General features: G+C 27.7%; 1 protein-coding gene across 2 annotated transcripts in view; it reads left to right on the top strand.

Annotated features, from left to right (window-relative positions):
• LOC122502299 (nucleolar protein 4-like) overlaps window positions 1-25,930 on the top strand; it is a 119,277-nt gene that overhangs the window by 79,796 nt on the left and 13,551 nt on the right. For both annotated transcript variants that reach the window (XM_043612278.1, XM_043612277.1), the window contains exons 3-6: window positions 379-597; window positions 16,509-16,843; window positions 20,786-20,989; window positions 21,076-21,222. In XM_043612278.1, coding sequence (XP_043468213.1) covers window positions 379-597; window positions 16,509-16,843; window positions 20,786-20,989; window positions 21,076-21,222 — 905 coding nt within the window. The remainder of the gene's footprint in view (window positions 1-378; window positions 598-16,508; window positions 16,844-20,785; window positions 20,990-21,075; window positions 21,223-25,930) is intronic.

Here is a 25,930-nt window from a genome sequence, read left to right as displayed (position 1 = left end):
ATAGCAGCGGACATTCGGAATAGAAAGAAATTTACCGCAAATTAATTGGTTGACTTTTATAAGAATACCATAAATTTTTCTAAGTGGGACATAAAATTAGATTTCGCTATTTTCTTATAAATATTTTACCTACTGTTTATAATAATTATAATCGTACTACGTAATTTATCAATTTTTTTTAATTGTAGCAGCGGACACTCGGAATAGAAAGAAATTTACCGCAAATTAATTGGTTGACTTTTATAAGAATAACATAAATTTTTCTAAGTGGGACATAAAATGTCCCGGAGGCACGAAAGGGTTAATTGCTATAATATTTAGGAAATTTGAAAAAAAAATATATATTAAAAATCGAATTGGCATTTTTAATTCCGGCAGGCGCGCTCATGAAAGACGCGGATAAGCTGAAGTTGATGCTGCTCGCGTGGAATTATAATCTTCATCAGCAGCAGGCTCAGGCACAGGCTCAGGCTGCCACCGCGGCCCTCTCGCCAAATAACTCCTCGACAACCACAGCCACCACCGTTGGTACACCTGTCACCAGCCAATCGGCCATTTCCACGGCAAACAACACCATTAACAACTCCACACTCACAGGTAACACCTTTTTCTGCGGTCTCATAAAAAAATTAATAATAATAATAATAAGAAAATTCTCCACTATACTCATTGCACTGCTAATGGCATTTTTTTAACCTCTTATGTGTAACTCAAGTATCTTACATTTTAAATAAATCATTCAGTCGAATTTTATTTTAGGGTATTCATGTTTTTTTGTCATGTTACACAATTTTTTTTCATTCCCAACCATTAAATATTTTTGCTTTCTTATCTCTTGTGCTACTATTTTTTTTCTCTATTTTCTACATGTCCCTTTGTATTTTTAACTGCTTATTTTCACAGGTGTTTTTGTCCCACTTCATGGAACTTACAATTCAGTATTAATTGATCATTTTAAGAAACACTTTTAATGACTTATTTTCTGCACTTTGCAACATACTTTTAACTTTTTTTAAGCTTTACTCCTGCACTATTTTTTCTCCTATTTTTCATATTCATCTTTAATCCCTTTGCACGTTTGTGAAAAAATCGTTTTTTTCAAAAACGGTCTTTAGAAAAATTTTCTTTAAAAAAATTTAATTTCGTTATCAATGAAGATTCTTGAGGTTGCTGAATTTGAATAATAAGTGCTTCAATTTTCAGACATGGTCCAACCTTGACTACGACTTTTTTTTTGAAATGTTTATAACTTTTATAATTTTAGACCAATCAATTGACGATGTTCAACAAAAGTGTTCCTCTTTTGCAGATTTTTTAAACATAACTTAGTTTGTCTGAATTTATTTTTTAAAAAATGTTGCAAACAAAGATCAAAAGGTGCGGTTCAACCCTGACTATGTTCCCCTAGTTTTTAGTTTTCAGAGTATTTATAACTATTTTCACATTAAAAAAACCCAACTATTTGTTTTTATTTTAATTAATAAATAATCTAAATTTAGGAAATGCACTATTCAGACTATTTAGTCAATAAAAATTATAATAAAAAATTATTCGCCTTCAATTTCTAAAAGTGGTTGATGATTGTATCAAATGTCAACTGACACTAACTTTAGGCATTTGACACAAATTACACACGTTGTCATTCAAATGCTTCTATTTTATTTAATAACATGTTTGGAGTAAAAATAAATTCAAAAAATAAAATAAAGAAAAGTAAATAATCTTGCAGTAATTGAATCATGAGGACAAATAAATTAAGCTTAAACTCTAATCATTATAGTCAGTAATTTTCTCAAAATTGTGTCAACTGCACCTAATCTCCCCTATTTTTTACGACATTTTAGGGTCATTTTTCCATAATCTACCCCACTTTTTACTTCTTTTTCTTCTCACCACCTTTCATCTTTTATAACTTTTCTTTATGTCCCTTTTTCTTGATCTCACATTTCACTTTTTAGTGTTTTTTTCAAGCGGACATTTTTTATGTCGTTTGTGCTATTTTCTATATCCCACTTTCAAATATATATATATACTATTTTTCTCTACGAGGATTTTTTATGTCTAAATACTCATAATTCGTATACCACTCTTAACGTTCATTGACAATAACTTTCTTTGCGTCCCATTTTTTATTTTTCACTTCACGTTTCTTTCTCCTTTCCTCAGTTGTTTGTTTCCATTATATTTTTTATGTCTATTTAATAAAATCTGTATCCTACTCATTACTTTTTTTCCTACAACACTTTTTTCTTGAAACTCAGGTTTCATACTATGTATTCCAAACTTTTTTTACTTTTTCCTTCTTTCCTACCTTTTTTATGTCTTTGTCTGAATTTAATATTTGATTTTTTACTGCTTATTTTCCAAAGAACTCGCTTTATGGCCTTTTTTCCATATTCTACACATCGTTTTGTTTTTTTTGCCAAAGAGCTTTGCTACATCTATTTTGATATTCATTTCCCACAGCATTCTTTTTCTGTCCCACTTTTGTTGCCTCTTTCCTCCATTTTCTCATTTTTCATAATACTTTTTGTCCATTTTCATAAATTTCACATTTAATTCTTTTCATTCTTTTTTCTTTTAGTTTCCTTCACTTCACTTAAACATCATTTTCTATACTTTGCTCTTTATAAAATAAAAAAAAAAGTTTTTTTTTTAAATAAAAGTTTTAATAATTTATTTACTTTACTCTTTACTTTACTTTTACTTTTATCACTGCTAAAAGCTATCAAACCATGTCCATAGGCAAAAATAGTTTAGCACCAAAGAATGTGGGTCTATGGATAAAATATATAATTTTTTAGGTTTTTAAACTAGTAGGCTTCACAGTCTGTCCCCTATTTCCCGAAAAGTACCTTTTTTTAATTTTGGCCCCTAAACTTACCCTATTTTGAAAATTTCCCCTTTTTCTTTTATCTTTTAATGATGAATTCACACTAAATTTAGCAATGTGTCGTTGAAACTTCCGTTTTGAAAGTTTTAAATCTTGAAATTTATGATCGATGAAAAAAAACACCAAAATCAACAACTTTTCTCGATTTTAAACAAAAAAAAACTAAAGCAACAAATTTTTTAAAAAATTAAAAAATTAATTTTTGGTTCTCTAATGTTTCTCTTAAATTTCAAGTGCAGAAATTTTGTCTCACTTTGTGTCCTATACAATTTCCTCCAAATTTGGAGCGGATAAAAACGAGTGTCTCCCTTCATAATGTATTCAAGTGTTTGGGATCAGTAATGTAAACAAAGGGGGAGAGTCGGTATCAAAAGGAAAAAAAAAACAAAGTTAAAAACGCGTTAGTTAGTCTGGATGAGAGCATCGAACGAATGAAAAGAATCAGAAAGAGTGAGAGAGAGAGGGAGTTGGAGAGAAATTATGGTAGGGGAAAGGGGGAGAGGTAAACAAATTTGTTCCGCAAAGTTAAACGATGAAACATTACTCGATTCGTCTATCAGCTCTATCACGAAGCTCGTAAATTATCCAGCACCATGTCGAAACAAAGAAAAAGAAAACTAATTTCGTAGCGGGAAATAAAAATACGAAAAAAAAAAATGAAATGAAAATGATTTTTCTGCGAATTATAAGAAGCTATATATATATGTATGCTTATAAATCGTTTACGAATCTCGACTATTTTTATTCACCATTTTTCAATTCTACATTTTCCTGCGATCACTCCCTATTTTTTACTCATAGTCTTTTGAAATTCCATTTTTATATATTTACAATTAAGGATTTCTTAAATATTTTAAGGGAAATAGAGGACTGAAAATTAAAAAATAGGGGACTTTTAGGGAACTATAAAAATTGTTGAAATAAAGATAAAAATGGACGAAAAGCTTAACATTTTAATTTGAAAATAAATGTGGATTCTCAATAAAGATAAAAATATAATTTATTTATAAGAACACAAACTTTAGTACAGTTTTTAAATAAAAAATTTCAAAACCTTTTGCGATTAATTAAAATTTGCGAAAAATTAATTTTAGTTAAAATTTTAGATTATGTTCAAAATTTAAGAAAAATTCTCCTGAAAATTTCAATTATCTCTATAAATAATAAAACTCTTCTCCGAATATCAATTATTTATGCAAAATTTTAATAATATTCTTGGAAGATTTTCAATTATTTTCAAGAATTTTCCAAAATAATTCAATTATTTAAAAAAATTTTTTGATAAAATTCTAGACAATCATTTAATTACTTTCATAAAGTATAAAAATTTGTATAAATAAATAAAATTTATTCCAGAATTTAATTATTTTTTATTCAATTCTACAATTCGTCAAAAGAATTCAATTATTTAAAAATTTGTTGATAAAATTCTTTATGAGAATTTAATTTTAAGAAATAATCAATTATTTAATAAATTATTTATTTTTCTATTTATTTAAATAATTGAATTCTTGTAGAATTTCCTAATAAAGATTGATTTAAAAATAAATCTCATTTAAAATTTTAGATAATAATTGAATACTATAAAAGTATAGGTATAATAGCGTGAATTTTATAAAAATAATTGAATTTTGAAAAGGTTTCAAATTAAAATCTTTGAAAATTTGAATCTTTCAAACTTTTTACAAACAATTCTGTAGAATTAATGTTTTTAAAAAAGTTTAATTAAATTTTTTTTTTGAAATTATTAAAAAAAATTTTTTCTAATATGTATATTTAATTGAAGAATTTCCAAATAATCATCATTTCACGTAAAATTGAATTGTAAACAAATGAATTTCAAAATTCTTAAAGAACTTTTTCAGAAATTATTAAAAATCGAAATTATTTTAAATACAATTTTAATGAAATTTTTCTTGAAATAATTCAATTATTCTTTTAGATTTTAATAAAGTTCTTCCCAAGAATTCAATTATTTACATAAATAATTCTTCGAAAAAATTCAATTATGTCGATAAATAACAAAATTATTTCCGAAAATTCAATTATTTTGAGGAATTTTGATAAAATTCTTTGCAAAATTCAATTATTTTCACAAATAACAATATTTATTTATCACAAGAATTTAACTAATTTTTAAAGTAATAAATTAATATCTTGGAAATTCAATTATTTAAAAAAATTCTTATAAAATCGTTCGCAAGAATTCAATTAAATAATAAAATGCTTTTTAGAAATTCTGAGGAATTTAATTATTTAAATTGGAATTTCCATAACATTAGTTTAAAGAAATCAATTATTTAAAAATTTTTACAAAATTCTTTACAAGAATTAACTTTTTTTTATAAATATTTAAATTCTTTCATGAATTATAAAATTCGTTGCAGGACTTCAATATTTATTAGCAGAATAAGAAAGAAGTAAATATTTTTGATGAAAATTAGGAAAAAGTCCGGAAAATAAAAAATTTATAATGGAATTTTTGTCAGTTTTGTAAAGCGTCTATATAACGATTTTTTTTTTTTGGTCGTAAAGTTTAATTTTTCGATTGTTATTTTTTTACTACTTTTTTTTTAGTTTAAAAGCTACTTTTTGCTACTTTTTTAAATTTAATTATCGAGTGGGAAGTCTGAAGAAGTTACAGCAACAATATTTTTCTTCATGTTTTATAATATTTTTCTAAGTTATTGAATTTCAAAAGGCTTTGAATTTGAATGTTTTGAAAATTTTGATTACTTTAGAAAAATAATAATGATTAAATGTTTATTTAAAAATGAAGTTATTGATGTTATCGAATAATTTTACTTTTGAAGAAATTTGTAAATAAATGTAATAGAAAATTTTATTTTTTCGTATCTAATTATTTTAAGTGTGTTTCAGAATATGTTTTAGGGTCATAAGGAAAAAGTAAAAATTTTGTCTGAAAATCAGGGAAAAGCAAAATTAAATTTTTGTGGTAACCCTGATTGAGTAATAAATAAATGTAATAGTGCGGAATACAGTATCATATGACAGTCCATGTCTTTATAAAAAATTTATTATAAAGAGTTATTTAATTTGGTAAAGAATAAATGTAGTTTTAAAAACCTGGAAAAATTCCGTTTATTAACCTGAAAAACCTGAAAACGTCAGGGAATTTCAATTGAAAAAAAGCGTGGCAACAATTAGGAAGATTTTGTTTTTGATGTTTAGTAGTTATATGTTTGGTTTACAATGTAGCCAAGAAGGTTCAGCAAAGGATGTCTTAGGGTCATCCCAAAGGTATTCTAGCAGTGAAGCTAATACTCCAATGTTTCTTAATTGAAGTTGCAAATATCTTCCAAAACTAAACAGCGACAGGACAGTTTACAATACTCATAACTATTACTGAACATTATTCAAACTCAATTCCAGAAATATTTTTGAAGACTGTCGTATATCATCGTAACCCTGTAGTTTCAGAACAGTTCCGTAACATTATTCCAAATCTGTGACATAAGAAATATAATGGAATTATAATGTTATAATTTGTTTGTAACAATGCTCTATTGTCACCATAATTATGGTTACAACTTCATCAATGAAAAATGGTATAACAGATCTTCCCCAGTGGGCAAAAAACCATCATTGTTTTAAGAACATTCCAAAAACATTTTTAGAACGTTTTATGTCTGCCAAATAATGTTCCAAAAACGTTCCATTGTTTTTAAAACGTTTTAAAAACAATGGAACGTTTTTGGAACGTTATTTGTCAGACATGAAAAGATCTGAAAACGTCTTTGAAACGTTCTTAAAACAATGATGGTTTTTTGACCACTGGGGATCCATAATACAGTGACGTTTCCGTTATATTATTTCTCCGTAAATGTTTCGTAACATGTTGATATTTTAAAGCAATATTTAAATGTTAGATTCAAAGAAAAAAAAACAAAAAATTAGATTTGTTTCAAAGAGAAAAAAAAGTGATTTAAATCTCTATTCAATTTGGTACGCGGAAGATGTTCGGGGGTCGATAAATCTGATTTGCTATTCTAATATACGATACTTGTCCCGTGGTTCAGTTAGATAGGCGAGATTGCGGAAGGATCATTCACTTTTTTTTTGTCTTTGCTTCACCGCACAGCAGCTTCCCCTCTACCCATCATCAGCAAGCACTATATAGAAAACAGGTTTTGCGCACTTATATATCTTGGACCTGATCATTGCGTAATGAACCAGCCGTCGTCAGTGTAGGGAGGAGACACATTCAGTGGATCTCTTCTCTCTTCAACATAAGCTCCTTATTTCAATTTCAATACCCAACCCAACCCCTCTTTTACCTTTTGAATTCTTCCTCCTAGAGTACCTGTAAGTTAACACCTCATACATTATTAAGGTATCTCTATTTCTTATCTGATCTCCCGCATAGAGAAAAGGGTGCTGACAATTTATAATACAATTGCCACTCGACTTTTTTTCTTTTTGCTTTTCATATTCACACCACCTGATTCTTAATCGTTTTTGAGAATCGATCTGTTGTAAGCAATTATCATGTGTTGAAATGGAAGTATGGGCATAAAAGATAGCAAACAATGGGTAAAGGATGGCGAAATATGGTAGTAGGTTTGACAAAGTATGGCAAAGTATTGCCCATAGTTTGAAAATATAAAAATTCAATTATTTTCAGGAATTTTTATAAAATTCATTGTAAAATTCAAATATTTCCATTTTTAAAAAATTCGTCCGCCGTATTGGATCCGCCATTTTGAATTTTTAAAAACTGACATCGGATTCGTAATCAGCGACCCCAAAAACCCCCGAGTATCAAGTTTCAAACGAATCCGACCAATTTTTAAAATTCGTCCGCCATATTGGATCCGCCATTTTGAATTTTGAAAATCTGATTTCATATTCGTAATCAGCGACTCCAAAAACCCCTAAATACAAAATACGAAATATACGAAATTTTAACTATATTCGAAAATGTTTCAATTAAATACAATTACATTTATTCAAAAATTTAACTAATTTTGAGAAAACTATTTGAAAATTTAATTTTCTAATTATTTAAGAAATACGTTTAAAATTCATTTGTTTTCAATTCAATTTTAAAAAAGTTTTTCAATTAAATGCCCACTTTTATAATGTAACTTATTTCAAAAAAATAATTTGAACTGAAATTGTAAACTTTAACTGCTGTAAAGAGATGAATAGTAGGTAGACAAATATTTATTTTAAAAAATATTTTTGTTTTAAATAATTTTATTTAAAATTCTGATAAATAAAATTAAATAAAATATAAAAAATAAAAGTATAAAAATTAAATAAAATATATATAAAATTTTGAGAAAAAATTCAATTTTTTTAAGATTTTTCAATTTTTAAAACAATTTTATTGAACAATTATATGAAATTAATGGAAATTTTGTAAAATTGAATTGAAAATTAAATTTGTTACAGAATTCAATTCTAAACTGAAATCCATATATGAATATAAAGGTTTTAGTGGTTAAATAAAAGTTAACCTAAAAAACTTCTTCACTTATTAACTGCTATATATTTCATCTAAATTTCTAAGAAATTTTGAGGCTTCTACTACAAAAAATTGACTTACATTTTAAGCTTAACTATACCTCTTTAGCTGATATTTTTGACCTAAAATTCTTCGGTCATTTGTGATTTTTTTACTAAAAACATTTTGACCTTCGAACTGTTATAATATCGTCGTTTTTTATATCTCAATTTTTATTGTAATATTTATTATTTAGTCTTCATTTGTTTGTTCCTTATAGTGAAAATTGATTTAAAATTGAAAAATTACCATTTATTTTTTTCCGCAAAATAAAAAAAATTTTTTATATATGCGTCCGTAATTTGATTCAAAAAGGATGAAAAGCTCGTAAATTGTACGATATAGTTTGGAGAATTTTATAGAAATTTCAAATGATTGCAGAAAGTCAATTATTCTCAAAAGTAATAAAACTCTTATCATACAAAATTCAATTATATATGTTCAAAAATTTTTTTAAATTTTTGTCAAAATTTCAATTGTCTTTAGAAATAATTAAATTCTTCTCCGAAATTCAACTATTTTCAGAGATTTTCCTCAATTCAATGATTTTCAATATCTACTATTTTCATAAAATTTTCCAAAAAAAATTCAATTATTTAAAAAAAAATTTAATAAAATTCTGCACAAACTTTTAATTATTTTTAAAAAATAATAAAAATTTCACAGGAATTTCATTATTTACACAAAATTTTTATAAATTTCTTCGCAATCATTCAATTATTTTCATAAATAATAAAATTTTTACGGGCATTCAATTATTTTCGTAAATAATAAAATTATTTTTAGGAATTCAATTATTTTCATTAATAATAAAATTCAATGCAGAATTTCAATTATTTTTGTAATACCTACAATTTTAATAGAATTCCTCGAAAAAATTCTTAAAAATGTTATTGAAATTCGTCAAAAGAATTCAAATATTTAAAAATTTATAGATTAAATTCTTTATGAGAATTCAATTTTCAGAAACATGCAATATTATTCAATAAATTGTTATTTTTGTATTTAAATAATTGAATTCTAGTAGAATTTTCTCATAAACATTGATTAAAAAATGGATTTCAGTTAAAATATTTTAGATTATAATTGAATTTTAAAAGTATTAAAGAGTAAATTTTCAGAAATAATTGAATTTTGAAAAGGTTTCAGATTAAAATCTTTGAAAATTTGAATTTTTCATATTTTTAACTAACAATACTGTGGAATTAATTTCTTTTGAGAAACTTTAATTGCGGATTTTTTTTGAAATTATTTGAAGTTTTTATTTTCTATTGTATATTTAATTGAAGAATTTTCGAATAATTGAGATTTTGTAAAATTGAATATTGTAAACAATTATGGATTTGAAAATTCTTAAAGAACATTTTAAAAAATTATTAAAAAGAATGGACTTCTAGAAGATGTTTAGTTAAAAACACGAAAAAAAAATTTAATTTTGTAAAAGTTTCAAATTATTGCAAAAATTCAATGATTTTCAAGAGTAATAATATATTCTTCGCAAAAATTAAATATTGTTCAAAGGTAATAAAATTCTTTTTAGGGATTCAATTATTTTCAGATATATTAAAACTCATTGTAGAATTTCAATTATTTTTAATACAATTTTAATCGAATTTTTCGAAAATTTTTCGAAAAATCTAATTATTCTTAAAAATTTTATTAAAATTCGTTGATAGAATTCAATTGTTTGAAAATTTGTTGATTACGATTCTTTATGGGAATTAAATTTTAAGAAAATAACATTAAATTATTCAATAAATTATTTATATTTATTTTATTTCTATTTAAATAATAGAATTCTAGTAGAATTTTCTAATAAAAATTGATTGAAAAATGAATTTCAGTTAAAATTTGAGATAATAATTGAATATCAAAAGAAATATAGCGTGATATTTTAAAAATAATTGAATTTTGAAATTAATTTTTTTGTAAAAGTTTAATTGAATTTTTTTAATATTGTTTTAAGTTTTTATTTTTTAATAGTATTTATTTAATTGAAGAATTTTCGAATAATTGAAATTTTGTAAAATTGAATATTTTAAACAAATGTATTTGAAAATTGTCAAAGAACTTTTTCGAAAATTATTAAAAATAATCGATTTAAAGAAGAATTTTAGTTAAAAATTGTTGAAAATAATAATTGAATTGATAATGATTTTATCACTCGGGCATCTTTAATTATTATATATAAAACATGAAGAAATCGATCACTTTAAGTCGAAGACTCGGAGTTTTATAGAATTATGAAAAATTTAATTTATAGTTTTAAGTAAAATGTTCTCTTATTTTACTCGAACTGGTTATACTTTTGTCATTAATTGGTCCGTAAATGGTCTTACTTTTCATTTTTGGTCCGTAAAGTTCGTATTTTTAAATATTTTCACTGGTTCGAGCCCTGCTATCCCTTTGTCAACCTATATAAAGTTATTACAAAGCGGAACTGAAATCTGGTCTCTATAATAGACGTTTTACGTGATCCTGAGGAAAGACTAAAATTCTCATAAAATCCCAGGGAATTTAATCATCGGTAATATTAACCTTGGTATCGTAAATGATTTAGAACAGTAGGAAGGCCTTCAGGAATGACGTTTTCATTAGATTTTATTTTAATCATCTCTCTTTCTCTTTCGTTCTCTTTTTTTTCTCAACTTGAAATGGAAGAAGAGCCCCTTTGAGATATATATTCGTTTCAAGATTCCTTATGCAGCAGGAGGTCGAGAGAACGGGGTGGGGCAGTTAATTTCAGGTTCATGCGACTTGCTATGGCGAGTTCAGAAAACGAGTGTGTATATAGAGATTGGCAACCGGCTTTCTAAGTGAGGCTAGAGTTGTTCGTATGTATCCCACATCTCTCCACTCTTGGTACTTCTTCGTCTTTTTCTTATTTTTCTTCTTCTTCTTCTTCTTCTTCTTCTTTCATAAGCTTTAGCGCAATAGCGTTCTCTCGCCTCAGGCCACACGGTATCCTAGATGTACGTTGAGAGGGGTACCGTATAGCCAAGTACAGCAACCTTCAGGGCCGCAAAACGGTCCTCACGATATTGTGCAAGACGTTCCAAGGAGAAAAAGCCGTTTCCTCTCCTCTATAACATTTCTTTATTACACTTATCGCGAAACGTAATTTTTCGTGTCTTTAAATTCGCTTCGTGTTTATAGTTTGTTTAAAGGAACGCACCTTGTTCGTACAATTTTTGTTCTTCGACTCTCATATATGGTAGTGGCATATTTCTCTCTTTGGATGATAACCTTTTACTCTCCGCATCGCATTCATCAAGATAAAAGTTTCTATTCGACTTTGCTGGGAATTTCGTTTCGGCTTCCGATCACACAAGACCCATGTCTTCGCGGATCAGACAAGTGGAAAGTCTCTTCAACACTGTGGAAGAAACAGTTTTATGTTCCAATGCGGTTTCATGGTGATTAATATTTTCAAAATTTCAAATTCACACCTTTTTTTTTCTTCTGATAATTATTTATTTTAACCCTTTGCGACATAGTGTCACTCCTGAGTGTCACCTTTTTTTCTCCACTTTTTTGCATTTTTCAAGCACTATTTCATTTGTTTCATTGACAAAAAGCATACTACATGTATCCGGGAAACAATCCTTACTATAAAAAAACAGAAAAAAAATATTTTTTGTTGATACAATAATTGTTATAAATAAATAAACTTAAAAAAGCAGTATTTTTTACAATAAATGTAATTGTGTCTAAACAACAATACGAAATACTTTGAGGATCATGTCTAGACAATTTTTGGGGTCGCTGATTACGAATATGGGGTCAATTTTTAAAAATTCAAAATGGCGGATCCAATATGGCGGACTTATTTTTTAAAATTCCTCAAGTTTACATGAAACTTGTTACTCAGGGGTTTTTGGGGTTGCTGATTAAGAATATGAAGTCAGATTTTCAAAATTCGAAATTTATATATTATATTATATTATTATATACTATATATATAAATATAATATATAAATATATCGAATTTTGAAAATCTGACTTCATATTCGTAATCAGGGACCCCAAAAACCCACGAGTAACAAATTTCAAGCGAATTTAATTAATTTTAAAAAAATAAGTCTGCCATATTGGATCCGCCATTTTGAATTTTGAAAATATTAGAAATCTGACTTCAGATTCTTAATCAGCGACTCTGAAAACCCCCTAAAAAGTGTACTTGGTTATTAAATTCATTGACTAGAAAAATGTATTCTTCAAAGGGTTAATGTTATGAGACATTTAAAAAAAATTGCAAGTGGTTCCAAGTTGGGGAAAGCAGTAATTTTGGTTCTTTTTAAAATGAAATTCCAGGATTTTAGGAAGATCTACGACAGAAAAATTCAAAATCACTGCTTTCCCCGCCTGCAACCCTTTTGGAATCTTTTTTAAATATCGTCTAATATTAAAATGAACAATTATCAAGAGACAAAAATTACTATTAAGGCGAGAAATTATTAATTTAGTTGATATTTCGTGATTTTTGGAAAATCCTTGAGAAAAAAATAACAACTTCTGTTTCCCCACCTTTTTTTTATTTTAGAGTATGGAGGGTTTATTTGGGTTAAAAGTAAACAAGAAAAATTGTATCCTGAACTTTTTAGAGATTCCTTAGAAAATTAGATGAAACATAGCAGTTATAAGTGATGAAGATTTTTAGGTTAACTTTTATTTAACCAAATTCATATGGGTTTCAGTTTAGAATCGAATTCTGTAACAAATTTAATAATTTCCAATTCAATTTCACAAAATTTCCATTAATTTCATATAATTGTTCAATAAAATTGTTTTAAAAATTAAAGATTCTTAAAAAAATTGAATTTTTTCTCAGATACCTATAATTTTATCAGAATTTTAAATAAAATTATTTAAAACAAAAATATTTTTTAAAATAAATATTTGTTTACTATTTATTTCTTTACAGCAATTAAAGTTTTCAATTTCAGTTTAAATTATTTTTTCGAATTACATTATAAAAGTGGGTATTCAATTGAAAAACTTTTTCAAAATTGAATGGAAAACAAATGAATTTTACACATATTTTTTTAAGTAAAGTTTCTTAAACAATTAGAAAATTAAATTTTCAAAAAGTTTTCTCAAAATTATTTAAAATAATAATCGATTTAGAGAAGAATTTTAGTTAAAAATTAGAGAAAATAATGTTGAGTGTTAGAAGAATTATTAGTAGCAGTTCTTAGAATTATAATTCAAAAAGTTTTAATAAAATTGTTTTAAAAATTGAAGTATCTTTGAGAAATGGAATTTAATTTTCTCGGAACACTAACTTTTTCAGAATTTTAAAGAAAATTATTTAAAACTTAAATAATTTTTTAAATAAATATTGTGTTATTCGATTTTTTCCCACCAAGTGAAATTTCGAAAACATTTAGTTGAAAATTCTATTCTGAAATTCAATTATTCCTGAAAAATGGAACATTTTTTAATTAAAATCTTTTCTATGTAAGATAATTATAATTCATAACTTTAAAAAAGTTATTACAGAAACAAAACAAATCCAGATATTATTTTTAAATTCATTTTGATTTATAAGTTTTTCATAATTGAAGAATTCTTTTTTCAGTCATTCTAGAAATTTGATACTTTTTCAGTGCTTTTTTTATAAAATTCCCTGGTTCCCCTGTCGAATTTAAAAATGAGCATAACCTTAAAATTTCAAAAATAATTGAATTTTGTAAGCGTTATGTTTATAATTTTTATAGATAATTAAGTTTCCAAATTTTTCAAATTGAAATTATTTTTATATGCGAAAATTTGAATTTTTAATTATTATAATTGAAAATTCTGAAACAGTTAATTTTTGAAAAATCTTTATTAACATTTTCTTGAAATTTGTTGAGTTTTTAAATAAATGTAATTTTGTATTTAAGAAGCCGTCTATAAATTACGTAAGAGATTTTTTTTTTTGAAAAATTTGACCTCCTTTCCTCCTCCCTCGTAAGATATTTTACATACATTAGCGACATTTTTTCTATTGTTTGTAAGATCTAGCCGACCCCCCCTCCCCTTAAATCTCTTACGTAATTTATGGACGATCCCTAATTGAAATATTTTCGAATATTTAAAATTTCGTTTGGCTTCAAGATTTAAATCTTTGAAAATGTTTAACTCTTTAACTTCCTACTTTATTTTTAGAAAAATTCAATTTTCGTCATCTTTTGTATTTAGGGGTTTTTGGGGTCTCTGATTACAAATCCGATGTCAGTTTTTCAAAATTCAAAATGGCGGATCTAATCTGGCGGACAAATTTTTAAAATTTGTCGGATTCGTTTGAAACTTGATACTCGGGGGTTTTTGGGGTCGCTGATTACGAATCCGACGTCAGATTTTTAAAATTCAAAATGGCGGATCCAATATGGTGGACGGATTTCTAAAAATTGATGAGATTCACTTGAAACTAGTGACCTGGGGGTTTTCGGGATCGCTGATTATAAATGCAATGTCAGTTTTTCAAAATTCAAAATGGCGGATCCAATATGGCGGACGAATTTTGAAAATTGGTCGGATTCGTTTGAAACTTGATACTCGGGGGTTTTTGGGGTCGCTGATTACAAATCCGATGTAAATTTTTCAAAATTCAATAATACGGACGAATTTTTTAAAATTGATCTGATTCGTTTGAAACTCTTGGAAACATTTTTTCATTAAAATCCATCTGCAGGTCTAGATGCGAAACGAAAATTTATTTCAATGGTCTAATAATTAGATGGTAGGATAATGTGTAAGGTTTTTTTTTGTTTTTTTTTTGTTTTTTTAGGTGCGCTTTTGTTTCGGATAAAGGTGTCAATAGTGGAAATGAGTATATGAGGCGTTTTTTCTAAAATTGACTTCAATGATCCTTTTGACCATGAAAGAAGAGCAGGGAAGATGGGGAGGCTTAGAGTTTAGTGGCACTTTGAGATTGGATGGTTTTAACGAAAGTGGTTGTCTTATGCCGTGGGGCAAGGAGCAAAAACCCATAAGGACGTGCGCCCCATCGAATTAGCAGGATTACCGGTTTTGGTAACCCGTAATAAGGCCAGGGTAAAGTCCTTCTGTGAAATGCATCCCGGATCCAAGGAGAGCTATAAAAGTTCTCTCACGTATCAAACAACATGAAAAGGATGACCCCCTTTTCTTTTCTTTCCTTCTTCTTTTAATTATAAACGCAAGAGAAAAAAATGAAATAAAATAAAATTACCCTAGAGTTAATAATCGAAACTGGAATTTTTAATTGAAGCATTGTATTCTTTGATGCAGATTAGGGATTAATGTATATTTTTAGGGAAGGAAATAATTTATTACTCTCTTTTCGGGAAAGGATGATGATGATGATTCATCGCCATTATCATCCTTTCCCGAAAAGAGAGAAGAGAATCACTTATTTTTACATGGAAATTTCTCTTCTTTTGTTGTTTTCTGTCTTTTTTTCAGCTCAGGGCTGCGAGAGTTTTGCAAAAGAGTTGAAACGATTATGGTTTGCGGGCGCGTTCAGGAATTCTAAACAGAGGTTACCAGGTATGGCGTAATCGTTCTGCGAAAACGGAACGTTTGGCCTTAATGAAGTCCTCGAAGCTAAACTATTAGAGTCCCTGTCACTGTGAAAAGGAATTCTTCTCACAAGGAATATGTCTTTACTTCTAATAATCGACATATTTGGAGAATTATTTTCATTTAGAGCTTTGTTTTCGTCGTTCTGACTTTCAATTCCAAACGGAGGATGTTTCCACAAAAATACTTTTTGAAGCTTTTCTATTTTTCGAAAAGACGCGGTATTTTTACCAATTGATTCCAAATTGCAAAATCTTTAGCTGAATTGGCACAATTTTTTTGAATTTAGGCTACAAAAGCGGAAATTTGGGTTAAAATCATGAGTATATAAGCACAAAGTTTAAAAATATCGATCAACAGGTAGAACATCAGCAAAAAATTACATCCCACCTAATCAGTCGTGTCACGCAAAGTTTGATCTTTATTCATAAGCATGACTACCAAAAAAATCCACTTTTGTCCCATTTCGAGCGTGGGAATCACATGGTTCTGTCTATTAACAAAAAAAATAAATACCAAAATTTTTTTTTGTTACAGATTCACGAAACGGTTCGTCGGAAATTAATGATTTGTCGGTTGGTGCGGTTCCAAATTTGGGCAACGTTGCAGGAGTGGGTGGTGAGGATATGGCCTCATTGTGGGCATCATACACGATGGGCCTGAAGAAAACACCACCGCCAGCGTCATCGAGCACACCATCACGATCGGAGAGAGACAGAGAATCTAGTCCCGCTGGCGGCGAAGGAACGGGAAGTGCTCACGATGAGACGAGCAGCAGCGGCAATAAAGAAGACGAGGACGACGACGACGAGGACGCTGATGAGAGGCTCGATCCACGACATCACGATCCAGAACGTCTCAAAGCCTTCAATGTGAGTTTAATGAAACAAAAAAATAAATAAAGTTCCTTTCTACCCCCCGGTGGTTATCATTAAGTATATTTTGCACTTTTTGCAATAATCTATTGTTCGAAAATATTTTCACTGTCTTAATTAATTTAGATACATTCAAATATAGGTTATATAGATAAACCTACAAGTACCATTTCCCAAAGAATTATTTTTTATGACAGAATTTAGAACTAATTTAGTGCTACTTTAGGGTACTACAATTCGAAGCTATTTAAAATCAAGATTCGCGGTAAAGAATCGCTGCCAAGGTAAAAAGTAAAAACCGCAAATATATATTCTCGAAATATCGAGTAATTATAGATAAAATCCAATAACTCAAGTAAATCTTAACCGTATTTGCTCAATTTTTTTTTTGTTGGATAAAGAATGATGAATGAAAGAATTCTGTTAAGTTTAAATTCAATATTTTTGATACGTTTATAGAATTTAAGCAAAGAAAACTGAAAAATAGCGAATTTTTGACATTTAGACAAAAACGCAGAGACTAAGCTAATTAACGGATTTGTAAAATACTCTGGAATTTAATAAATTGGGTTCAAATCTCGATATATATTTCAGGAAATTTCAATACATTTCGTATTTTTTGAAATATTTGGATTTTTACCTAAAAAATTGGATTCATCGACATTTAGACAAACCTAGAGCCTAAACTATACTTAAAGGATTTGTAATACCCTCTGGAATATTATAAAATAGGTTAAAATCTTGATATATATTGTAGAAATGATTCGCACGAAATTCGTACGCAATTCATACTCTCTAAATCTGAATTAGCGAAATTTCACTAATTTCCCAGCGATAAGTATATCACTGATTCAATTAGCGTATATACGCTGTTAATTAGTGAAATTTCACTGATTAATTAGCGTATATACGCTAATTGAATCAGTGATATACTTATCGCTGGGAAATTAGTGGAATTTAGCTAATTCAGATTTAGAGAGTACGAATTTCGTTCAGAAATCCTGCCAAATTCGTACAGAATTCCTACGGAATTCGTATGAAATTATACTAGCAAAATTCGTGTGGCGTTTTAAAACGTTTTTTCGCACGAATATTCGTGCGAATACTACCCGGATTTTTAAAAATGGATTTTCAAAAAAAAATTTGGTTCGGAAATCCGTATGGAAATTTGCACGAAAATTCTTTTGACAATTTTTTAAAAAATTTTCGAACAAATTTCCTCACGTGTTCCGTAGGAAATTCGATCGAATTACGAACGAATTCATTTTCGAGAATTTTATAAAATTCTGCTCGGAAATTCGTATGGAATTCCGCACGAAATGTCAACTAAAAATTTCCTCAAAAATTTTCGTGCGAAATTCCATACGAAATTCGTATGAAATTCGAGTGAATTACGAACGGATTTATTTTGGAGAAGTTCTATAAAATTTTGCTCGGAAATTCGTAGGGAAATTCTGCACGAAATGTCAACTAAAAATTTCCTCAACAATTTTCGGCGAAACTTTCTTACGAATTTCGTATGAAATTCGTATGAAATTCGAACGAATTACCACCAGATTTCTTTTGTAAAATATTTAGAAAATTCTGCTCGGAAATTCGTATGGAATTTCGCACGAAAATTTTTGAGGAAATTTTCAGCTGACATTTCGTGAGGAATTCCATATGAATTTCCAAGCAGAATTTTATAAAAATTTTCGAAAATAAATCCGTTCGTAATTCGCCTGAATTTTGAACGAAATTCGTAAGGGAATTTGGCCGAAAATTTTTGAAGAAATTTTCAACAGAATTTCCGTGCCAATTTCCATACGGATTTTCGAAAGAAATTTTTTTTTGAAAATCCATTTTAAAAAATTTAGGTACTATTCGCACGAATATTCGTGCGAAAAAACGTTTCAAAACGCCACACGAATTTCACTAGTAATTTCATTTGAATTCGATAGGAATTCTGTAACGAATCTGGACAGATTTCTGAACGAAATTCGTACGAATTTTGTACGTATCATTTTTACCTGGGAAGATACTCTGGAATATCATAAAATGGGTTAAAATCTCTATTTATGTTTTAGGAAATTTTAATACATTTCGTATTTTTTAAAATTTTTGAGTCTTTCTCTAAAAAATTGTGATTTTTTGACATTTAGACAAACCTAGAGCCTAAACTGCTAAGCGGATTTTTAAAATACTCTGGAATTTAATAAATTGGGTTCAAATATTGGTATATATGTTTCAGGAAATTTCAATACATTTCGTACTTTTTGAAATATTTGGATTTTTCTTCAAAAAACAGGATTTTATGAGATTTAGACAAACGTAGAGACTAAACTACTTAACGAATTCGTAAAATTCTCTGGAATTTAATAAATTGGGTTAAAATCTCGATATATGTGGTAGAAAATTTTAATACATTAAGTATTTTTTTGAATATTTCAGTTTTTTTTAAATAGGATTTTTTGAAATTTAGACAAACGTAGAGACTAAAGTACTTAACGGATTTGTAAATTTCTCTGGTATTTAATAAATTGGGTTAAAATCTTTATTTATGTTTCAGGAAATTTTAATACATTTCGTAATGTTTTTAAATATTTTAGTCTTTCTCTAAAAAATTGTGTTTTTTTAACAAAGCGTGGAAAAATTATGAGAGGTAATATTTACGAATGCAGTTAATTTTTGGAAAATTCTTTTCAGGGTTATGTTAGAGCACAGAAATAGCTTTAAATTCTTGTGGAAGAGATGGAAATATAATTTTCAGTTTGTATTTTTTGGGGCCACAGGTAGTTTTAAGAAAAATCCTCATACTGTAAAGTAAAGCACTAAACTAATTCTTAATTACTGTAGAAATGTAGAATAAGTTTTTAGAAATGCTACTGTTTAATTTTTAGATGTAGATTGTTTTTGTAGTTAATGGTGATTTTTTGAATATTCTTTTTAGCGTTAGGTGTAAGCTCTAAATTCCTGAAGATTTAAAAAAAATTTAATGTTTAAGAAGTATACCTCTCAAAAATTAAATTTGTTTTAGTTTTGAACGTTACGGTAATGTAACATTATTTATGCCGAAAAATTTTGGTAAATCTAAGGAAAAAACCAAAAAAATACTTTTCTGAAGATTTTTAACGTCCTAATTCTAAATATTACCTCAAAATTGCCCTAGCACTTCAGATTTTTGAGATATTATGACCTAAAGTGCAAGAAACAAGTTTCTGAAGTCAGAATAGCAAAATTCAAAATGGCGGATCTAATATGGCGACCGCATTTTTGAAAACTCACAGGATTCGCTTGAAACTTATTATTCGGGTGTTTTTAGAGTCGCTGATTACGAATCTGACAGTAGATTTTTAAAATTCCAAACGATAGGTCTAATACGTCGAAGAAAATGTTTCTTGATCAGGATGTTAAAAATTTTGTGATTCTTTGTTACTGAGGGTGGAAAATACGAATTGGAAACTGAAAAGTAAGTTGTGGAAAGTGAAAATTGGGATGTGGGGAAAATTGCATAATCAACCTCTTGTTATAAATATATAGCAACTTTGAAGGGTGAAAGAGAGAGAGAGAGAGAAAGAGAGAGAAAGAGCGAAACTAAAAAGAATTAACTTTTATGGTTACAAAAGAAGCGAAGGGGAGATAAAATTAGAGGAAAGAAGGAAGGTATAAATTTCTCCTTTCCCTCGACTTCTACCTCTTAGTTTCTTTCTTGTTCCTTTTTATTCTTTGTTTTTTTCTCCTTTCTTTCTTTTTTTTGCGGAACGCCCCCACAAGCTATGGCTGTGCAGTTGGCCGTGAGCCGTTACAGCCGCCACTGCTTCTTAATTAATTACAATTAGTTTAATAGAGCCAGGGCCCCTCTCTCCTGCCGCTAAATTCTTAATTCCTTAAAGCACCACGCGCGGCTCAAGCACGAACTCGTTTATCATTCCGCCTTTGGTTTTGCTTACCCATCCGTAGATGTTCGTGAGGCTCTTCGTCGACGAGAATCTCGATCGTATTGTTCCTATTTCGAAGCAACCCAAGGAGAAGATCCAGGCGATCATCGACAGTTGCACGAGACAATTCCCGGAATTTGCTGAACGCGCTCGAAAACGAATCAGGACCTATCTCAAGAGTTGTCGAAGAAATAAACGCGGACGAGAAGGAGCTGCTTGGGATGCTGTAAGTTTGTTTTTCTTGTGGAAATTTTTGCGCGCAAGAAAATTGAAAGGAGGAATTAAAATTATTTTGCCTTTTTTTGTTTATAGGCGAGACCAACACCAGCACACTTGACCTCAGTGCAAGCTGAGCAAATTTTAGCGACAGCCTGCGAAAATGAGAGTGACAATGCGAAACGCATGAGGGTCGGTCTGGAACCTGTTTCACAGCCGATGCCAACGCTTCCCGCTGCTACGGTAAGAAAACTTTTTTTTACAAATAAAGAATATTTTTAATTTCTAATATACTTGATTGTTGAGTAATATTTTTAATAATTAGCTGATAAGATTTAGGCGCCTACTCAATTTTGCGCCCAGTTCTCTAAACTCTTATCACTGAAACATTGAAACTCGAAATAAAAATCTGTAATTATTCTATTTCCTGGTATACGTTCAGGAAGGTGAATTTTCACACATCGTCTAGTGGAATACTTGCCCTCCACTAATATAGCCCAGCTGGTCAATAAAGTGTCCATTATTGCCCTAGGGTAATAATGAGTACTTTACAGACCTGTGAACAAGATCAATAAAGTATATTTTATTTCCCTAGGGCAATAATGGTCACTTTAAGTTCTAGGGTAATAAAGTATACTTTATTGCTCTAGGGCAATAATGGGCACTTTATTGACTGCTGGGCTACAAGGGGGAACTTAGTATCCACATGTACAGGTAGGTAAAGTGACCATAGTACGCCTGAGTTGCATAAATTACTAGATATTTATTAAAAAAATTTTACCACTCATGTGGGCAAAAATGCTCTTTTTGTGTAAAAATCATAATTTTTCATGGAATTAGCCACTTTTAATAAATCATAAAAGAAATAAAAATTTAATTATTAGAGAATAGAGGAACAATAAAGAGAACTTAAAAACCATTTTTTGTCTCTATTATTAAAAATCATTGCAAACTTGAAAATTTCAGTTGTCGAAAAACATTCTTAAAAAACGTCAGAAACTTGAATCTTGTTTGAATTTTTTTTCCAATTTCAGAATTTTTTAAATAACAATGAATTTTGATAGAAAAACTTGTTTTTTCTTATTTCGGTAAATAATTATATACATAGTAGAATAACTTTCTGCAAAGTTATCTGCAATAATTAACATATAAAAGATTTTAGTTAAAAATAGTTGAAATTTTCTTAATTAATTGAACTTTAGAATATTTTAAACTAAAATTATTATTGAATTTTTCAAATTCCTACTTTGAAAAAATTACAAAAACAATTGATTATTATTTAAAAAATTGTTTAAATTTTAAATAATTTTCTTTAAAATTCTAAAATTATTGGTTGCGGAAAAATTTATAATATTTAGTTTTTTTTTAAATTATTTAAGTTTCAAATAATTTTATTTAAACTTCAAAAATTATTGACTTCGGAGAAATTTTTATTCCATTTTTGAAAGTGTAGTTGAAATTTTCAGAATTAATTTAATTTTAGAAGCTTTTATACTAAAATTATTGTTGAATATTTCAATTCCTACTTTGAAAAAAAATTAATTATTATTTAAAAAATTGTTTATGTTTTTAATAATTTTACTTAAAATATTTCAAAATTTTTAGTTTAAGAAACATTTTCATTCAGTTTTTTTTTAAATTATTTAAATTTTAAATAATTTTATTAAAAAATTATGCGTTTCGAAGACATTTTTATTATATTTTTTAAAGATATATGTAATTGAATTTTTAAGAAATGATTAAAGAATTATCAAATTAATGGAAATTTTGTGAAAAATGAAAAATAAAACTCAATTTTGCCAATTAATTTTATTAGAGATTTAAAAATATTTCCAGTTGTTGAAGAATTTTGATTCAATAATTGATGAAAAATCGAATTTTTCAAAAAGATATAATCTAGTGTGTTCATGTGTTTTCTAATGTAATAATAAACAGAATTTTGTCTGTAAATCAGGGGAAAAAATTAAATGTTTTGTGACAAATCTGAATTTGTAAAATTTTTAATAAAAATCGTAGAACTTTATTGATCTTGCTCACAGGTCAATAAAGAACCCATTATTACCCTAGGGCCTAAAGTGTCCATTATTGGCCTAGGGCAATAAAGTGTACTTAAATTGAATAGGAACGACATAAATTAAAAAATTTTCTTTACGAGCATAAATTTGAGTCCACAGAATAGAGAAAAAATTTCGGGTATAATTTTAAAATAAATGTTATTAAATTAAAAACGTACTTACACAAGAAAAAAAAAGTCTGACTCCGTTTACACCTTAAATTCAGCCCATGTATTTCACATAAGTCTGTCCTTGTTTAATGGGGCTGACTCCGTTTACACCTTAAATTCAGCCTCGAAAACAGGCTAAAAGTAAAACTTTTTTTTTAGTGTGTAGAAGTAATCAATTTTAGAAAAAAGTTTCTATTATTATTCATGATTATATATGAAACTTGAAAAGTTGTGTTCATAAAAAATTGTGGAGTATTATTTTAACATCAAAATGAATTAAAATAATCCATCAAGGATTAAAATAATCCATGGAAGAATTATTTTATCAAAATATTTTTAAAATGATTATTTTAGTTTTGATTTATAGACACATTTTTGTTCCTGGAAAAAATTAGTCCAAAAATGGATTAATTTAATCTTTTTTGTTGTTAATTTAAGTTGCAACGTTTTTTTTTTAATATTCAATTATAGTTTATTCTGTTTCTTTAACTTAACCTTTTACTAAGCGGATTTTGACTCAATTTATTCAAATTCATAGTGGAAATTAATTTAAAATTTTCTTTTTTTTAAATAAATTAGGCCGTTGATTATTATGAATCCGAAGTCAGATTTTTAAAATTTAAAATGTCGAATTACGAAAATAAAATTTGATCCAATTTGCTTGAAGGTTTTTTGACTTCGCTGCGATTAAAAATTCGATGTCAGTTTTTTAAAATACAAAATGGCGGATTCAATATGGCGGAAAACAAAAATTGTTCAAATACATAAGCTTGAAACTTATTACTAGAATTTTCTGAGTTTATTATACGAATCTACAGTCAGATATTTAAATTTGAAAATGTCGGATCCAAGATGGCGGAGAAGGAAAATAAAATTCGGATTCGCTGATTATAAACTATAAAGTAGTCTCAGATTTAAAAAATTGTCATCATCAATGAAAAAATAATACATTAGAAATAAATTAGTCGTAAATGGTTGAAATTTTAATTTTTGTTTTGAAAGTTATAATAAAGATATGTAGTTGCGATTCCTTTGTTTTCTCCATATTCTTCTCGACACCTTTCCTTTTGTTCTTGGTCGGTGAGTTCGCAGAGTGCATATATGCTAACAGCAGGCACGACGAATGTTTTTCTTATGTCCCGCACACCCTGCGCGATTCATTGACTTGCGACGATCGTGACTATATTTCTCTCTCACTCTCTCTCTACTCTCTGAAAATCCCTGCTAGAAACGATAACCCCCGCTGACCTGAACCTAACCCATTAAGGAGATCTCTATACGCAGTCCATTGGCGGTTATCTGCCGTGGCACCTACATAATTGACGTCAACGCATATACTGCTCGCCTTTCATAAAAACACCTCCCAACATCCGCTACAAAGATTTCATCTCCCGCTCCTTCCCCCTAACCCTCTCAGTTTCTCCTTCTCATTCTCTCTTTTTTTCTGTCCTTTTTTCCTGCTCCTGTTATTGAACCCCCGCTTCTTACTTCTGTTCCCCTTATTTTTTTTCTTTTTTTTCTTTTTTTTTTTTTTTTTTGCTTTGTCCCTCTTTCATTCTCGTCTCTCCACTCCCCCATTTCTGAATTCTTAGCAAACTTACTCACACGCGTCGACGCTAAACGTTACAACATCTGGTCTTTTTAGTCTCTCACCGTTTCTCCGTCTCTTCTCTCATTCGCACTGTTTTTCTTTTTTTTTGTGTGAAGGGTTTTTTTTTACCTCTTCAACGTTTGACGCTATTGCAATGAAAATTTTTTTTTATCAAAGTTAACAAAATCTGTAAAAATAAAAAAAAAATTCATGTGAATCTATAGAATAACAAGTTCCATTTTTATACAGAATTATAGAATTAAATAAGTAATTAAATAAATTCTGTAAATAATTAAATAAATTAAATAAATTAAATAAAATAATTAAAATTTTGTAAAATTTTGTAAATGAAAATTTTGTAAAAAAGAAGAAAAATTGTTCTTTTCGAAAGAAAGTACTATCAATTTTTAAAGTATTTGAGAAAAAACTTGTTAACTTTTGTTCTTTTAAAGAAGTTCATAAGATTTGTAGAAGTCAATAGAAATTAGAAATCTATGGATTTTTAAAAATAGTTCAATAGAAAAAAGAACTTTTTTTTAGAATGAAAAAATAGTTTCCTTCCTAAAGTATTTAAAAGAATTGTTTGCCAGCTTTTATTTGAAATTATATCTAAAAAAATCTAGAATTTGATAGGTTTCAATAAAAAAAAGGAAAATAATGTTAAAAGAAAGTTAAAATCTTAGAGTTAAAATCTTTAGGGTATTTAAAATTTTTAAAAATATAATTTTATTTAAAAAAAGAATATCGACTTTAAGGTACTAAAATTTTTTTTTATTTAAGTTTTCCTGCCTTTAGAAATAATTATAAATCTATAGGATGAAATTAACTTAAATAGATATTATAAATAAATATTGTTTTAAATAATAAGTATTGATTTGAAATTATATTTAAACAGAGAAAAGCTAATGTGTTTTAGTATCGATTTTATGGTATATTTAAATAAATAATTGCTCCTTCTTCGAAATATTTTTCTTTATTTTTATCCAGTTTATAAATAAATAAATGATAAAAATAAAAGAAATAAATAGAAATAAATTTTAGATAATAATAATTGAATATTATAAAAGTATAATAGCGTGAATTTATAGAAATAATTGAATTTTGAAAAGGTTTCAAATTAAAATCTTTAAAAATTT

This window comes from Leptopilina heterotoma, unplaced genomic scaffold, assembly GCF_015476425.1.
Source record: "Leptopilina heterotoma isolate Lh14 unplaced genomic scaffold, ASM1547642v1 Lhet_227, whole genome shotgun sequence".
Lineage (NCBI taxonomy): Eukaryota > Metazoa > Arthropoda > Insecta > Hymenoptera > Figitidae > Leptopilina > Leptopilina heterotoma.
Note: the sequence above shows the minus strand (reverse complement) of the source record. Positions and strands in the feature narration are given on the sequence as shown.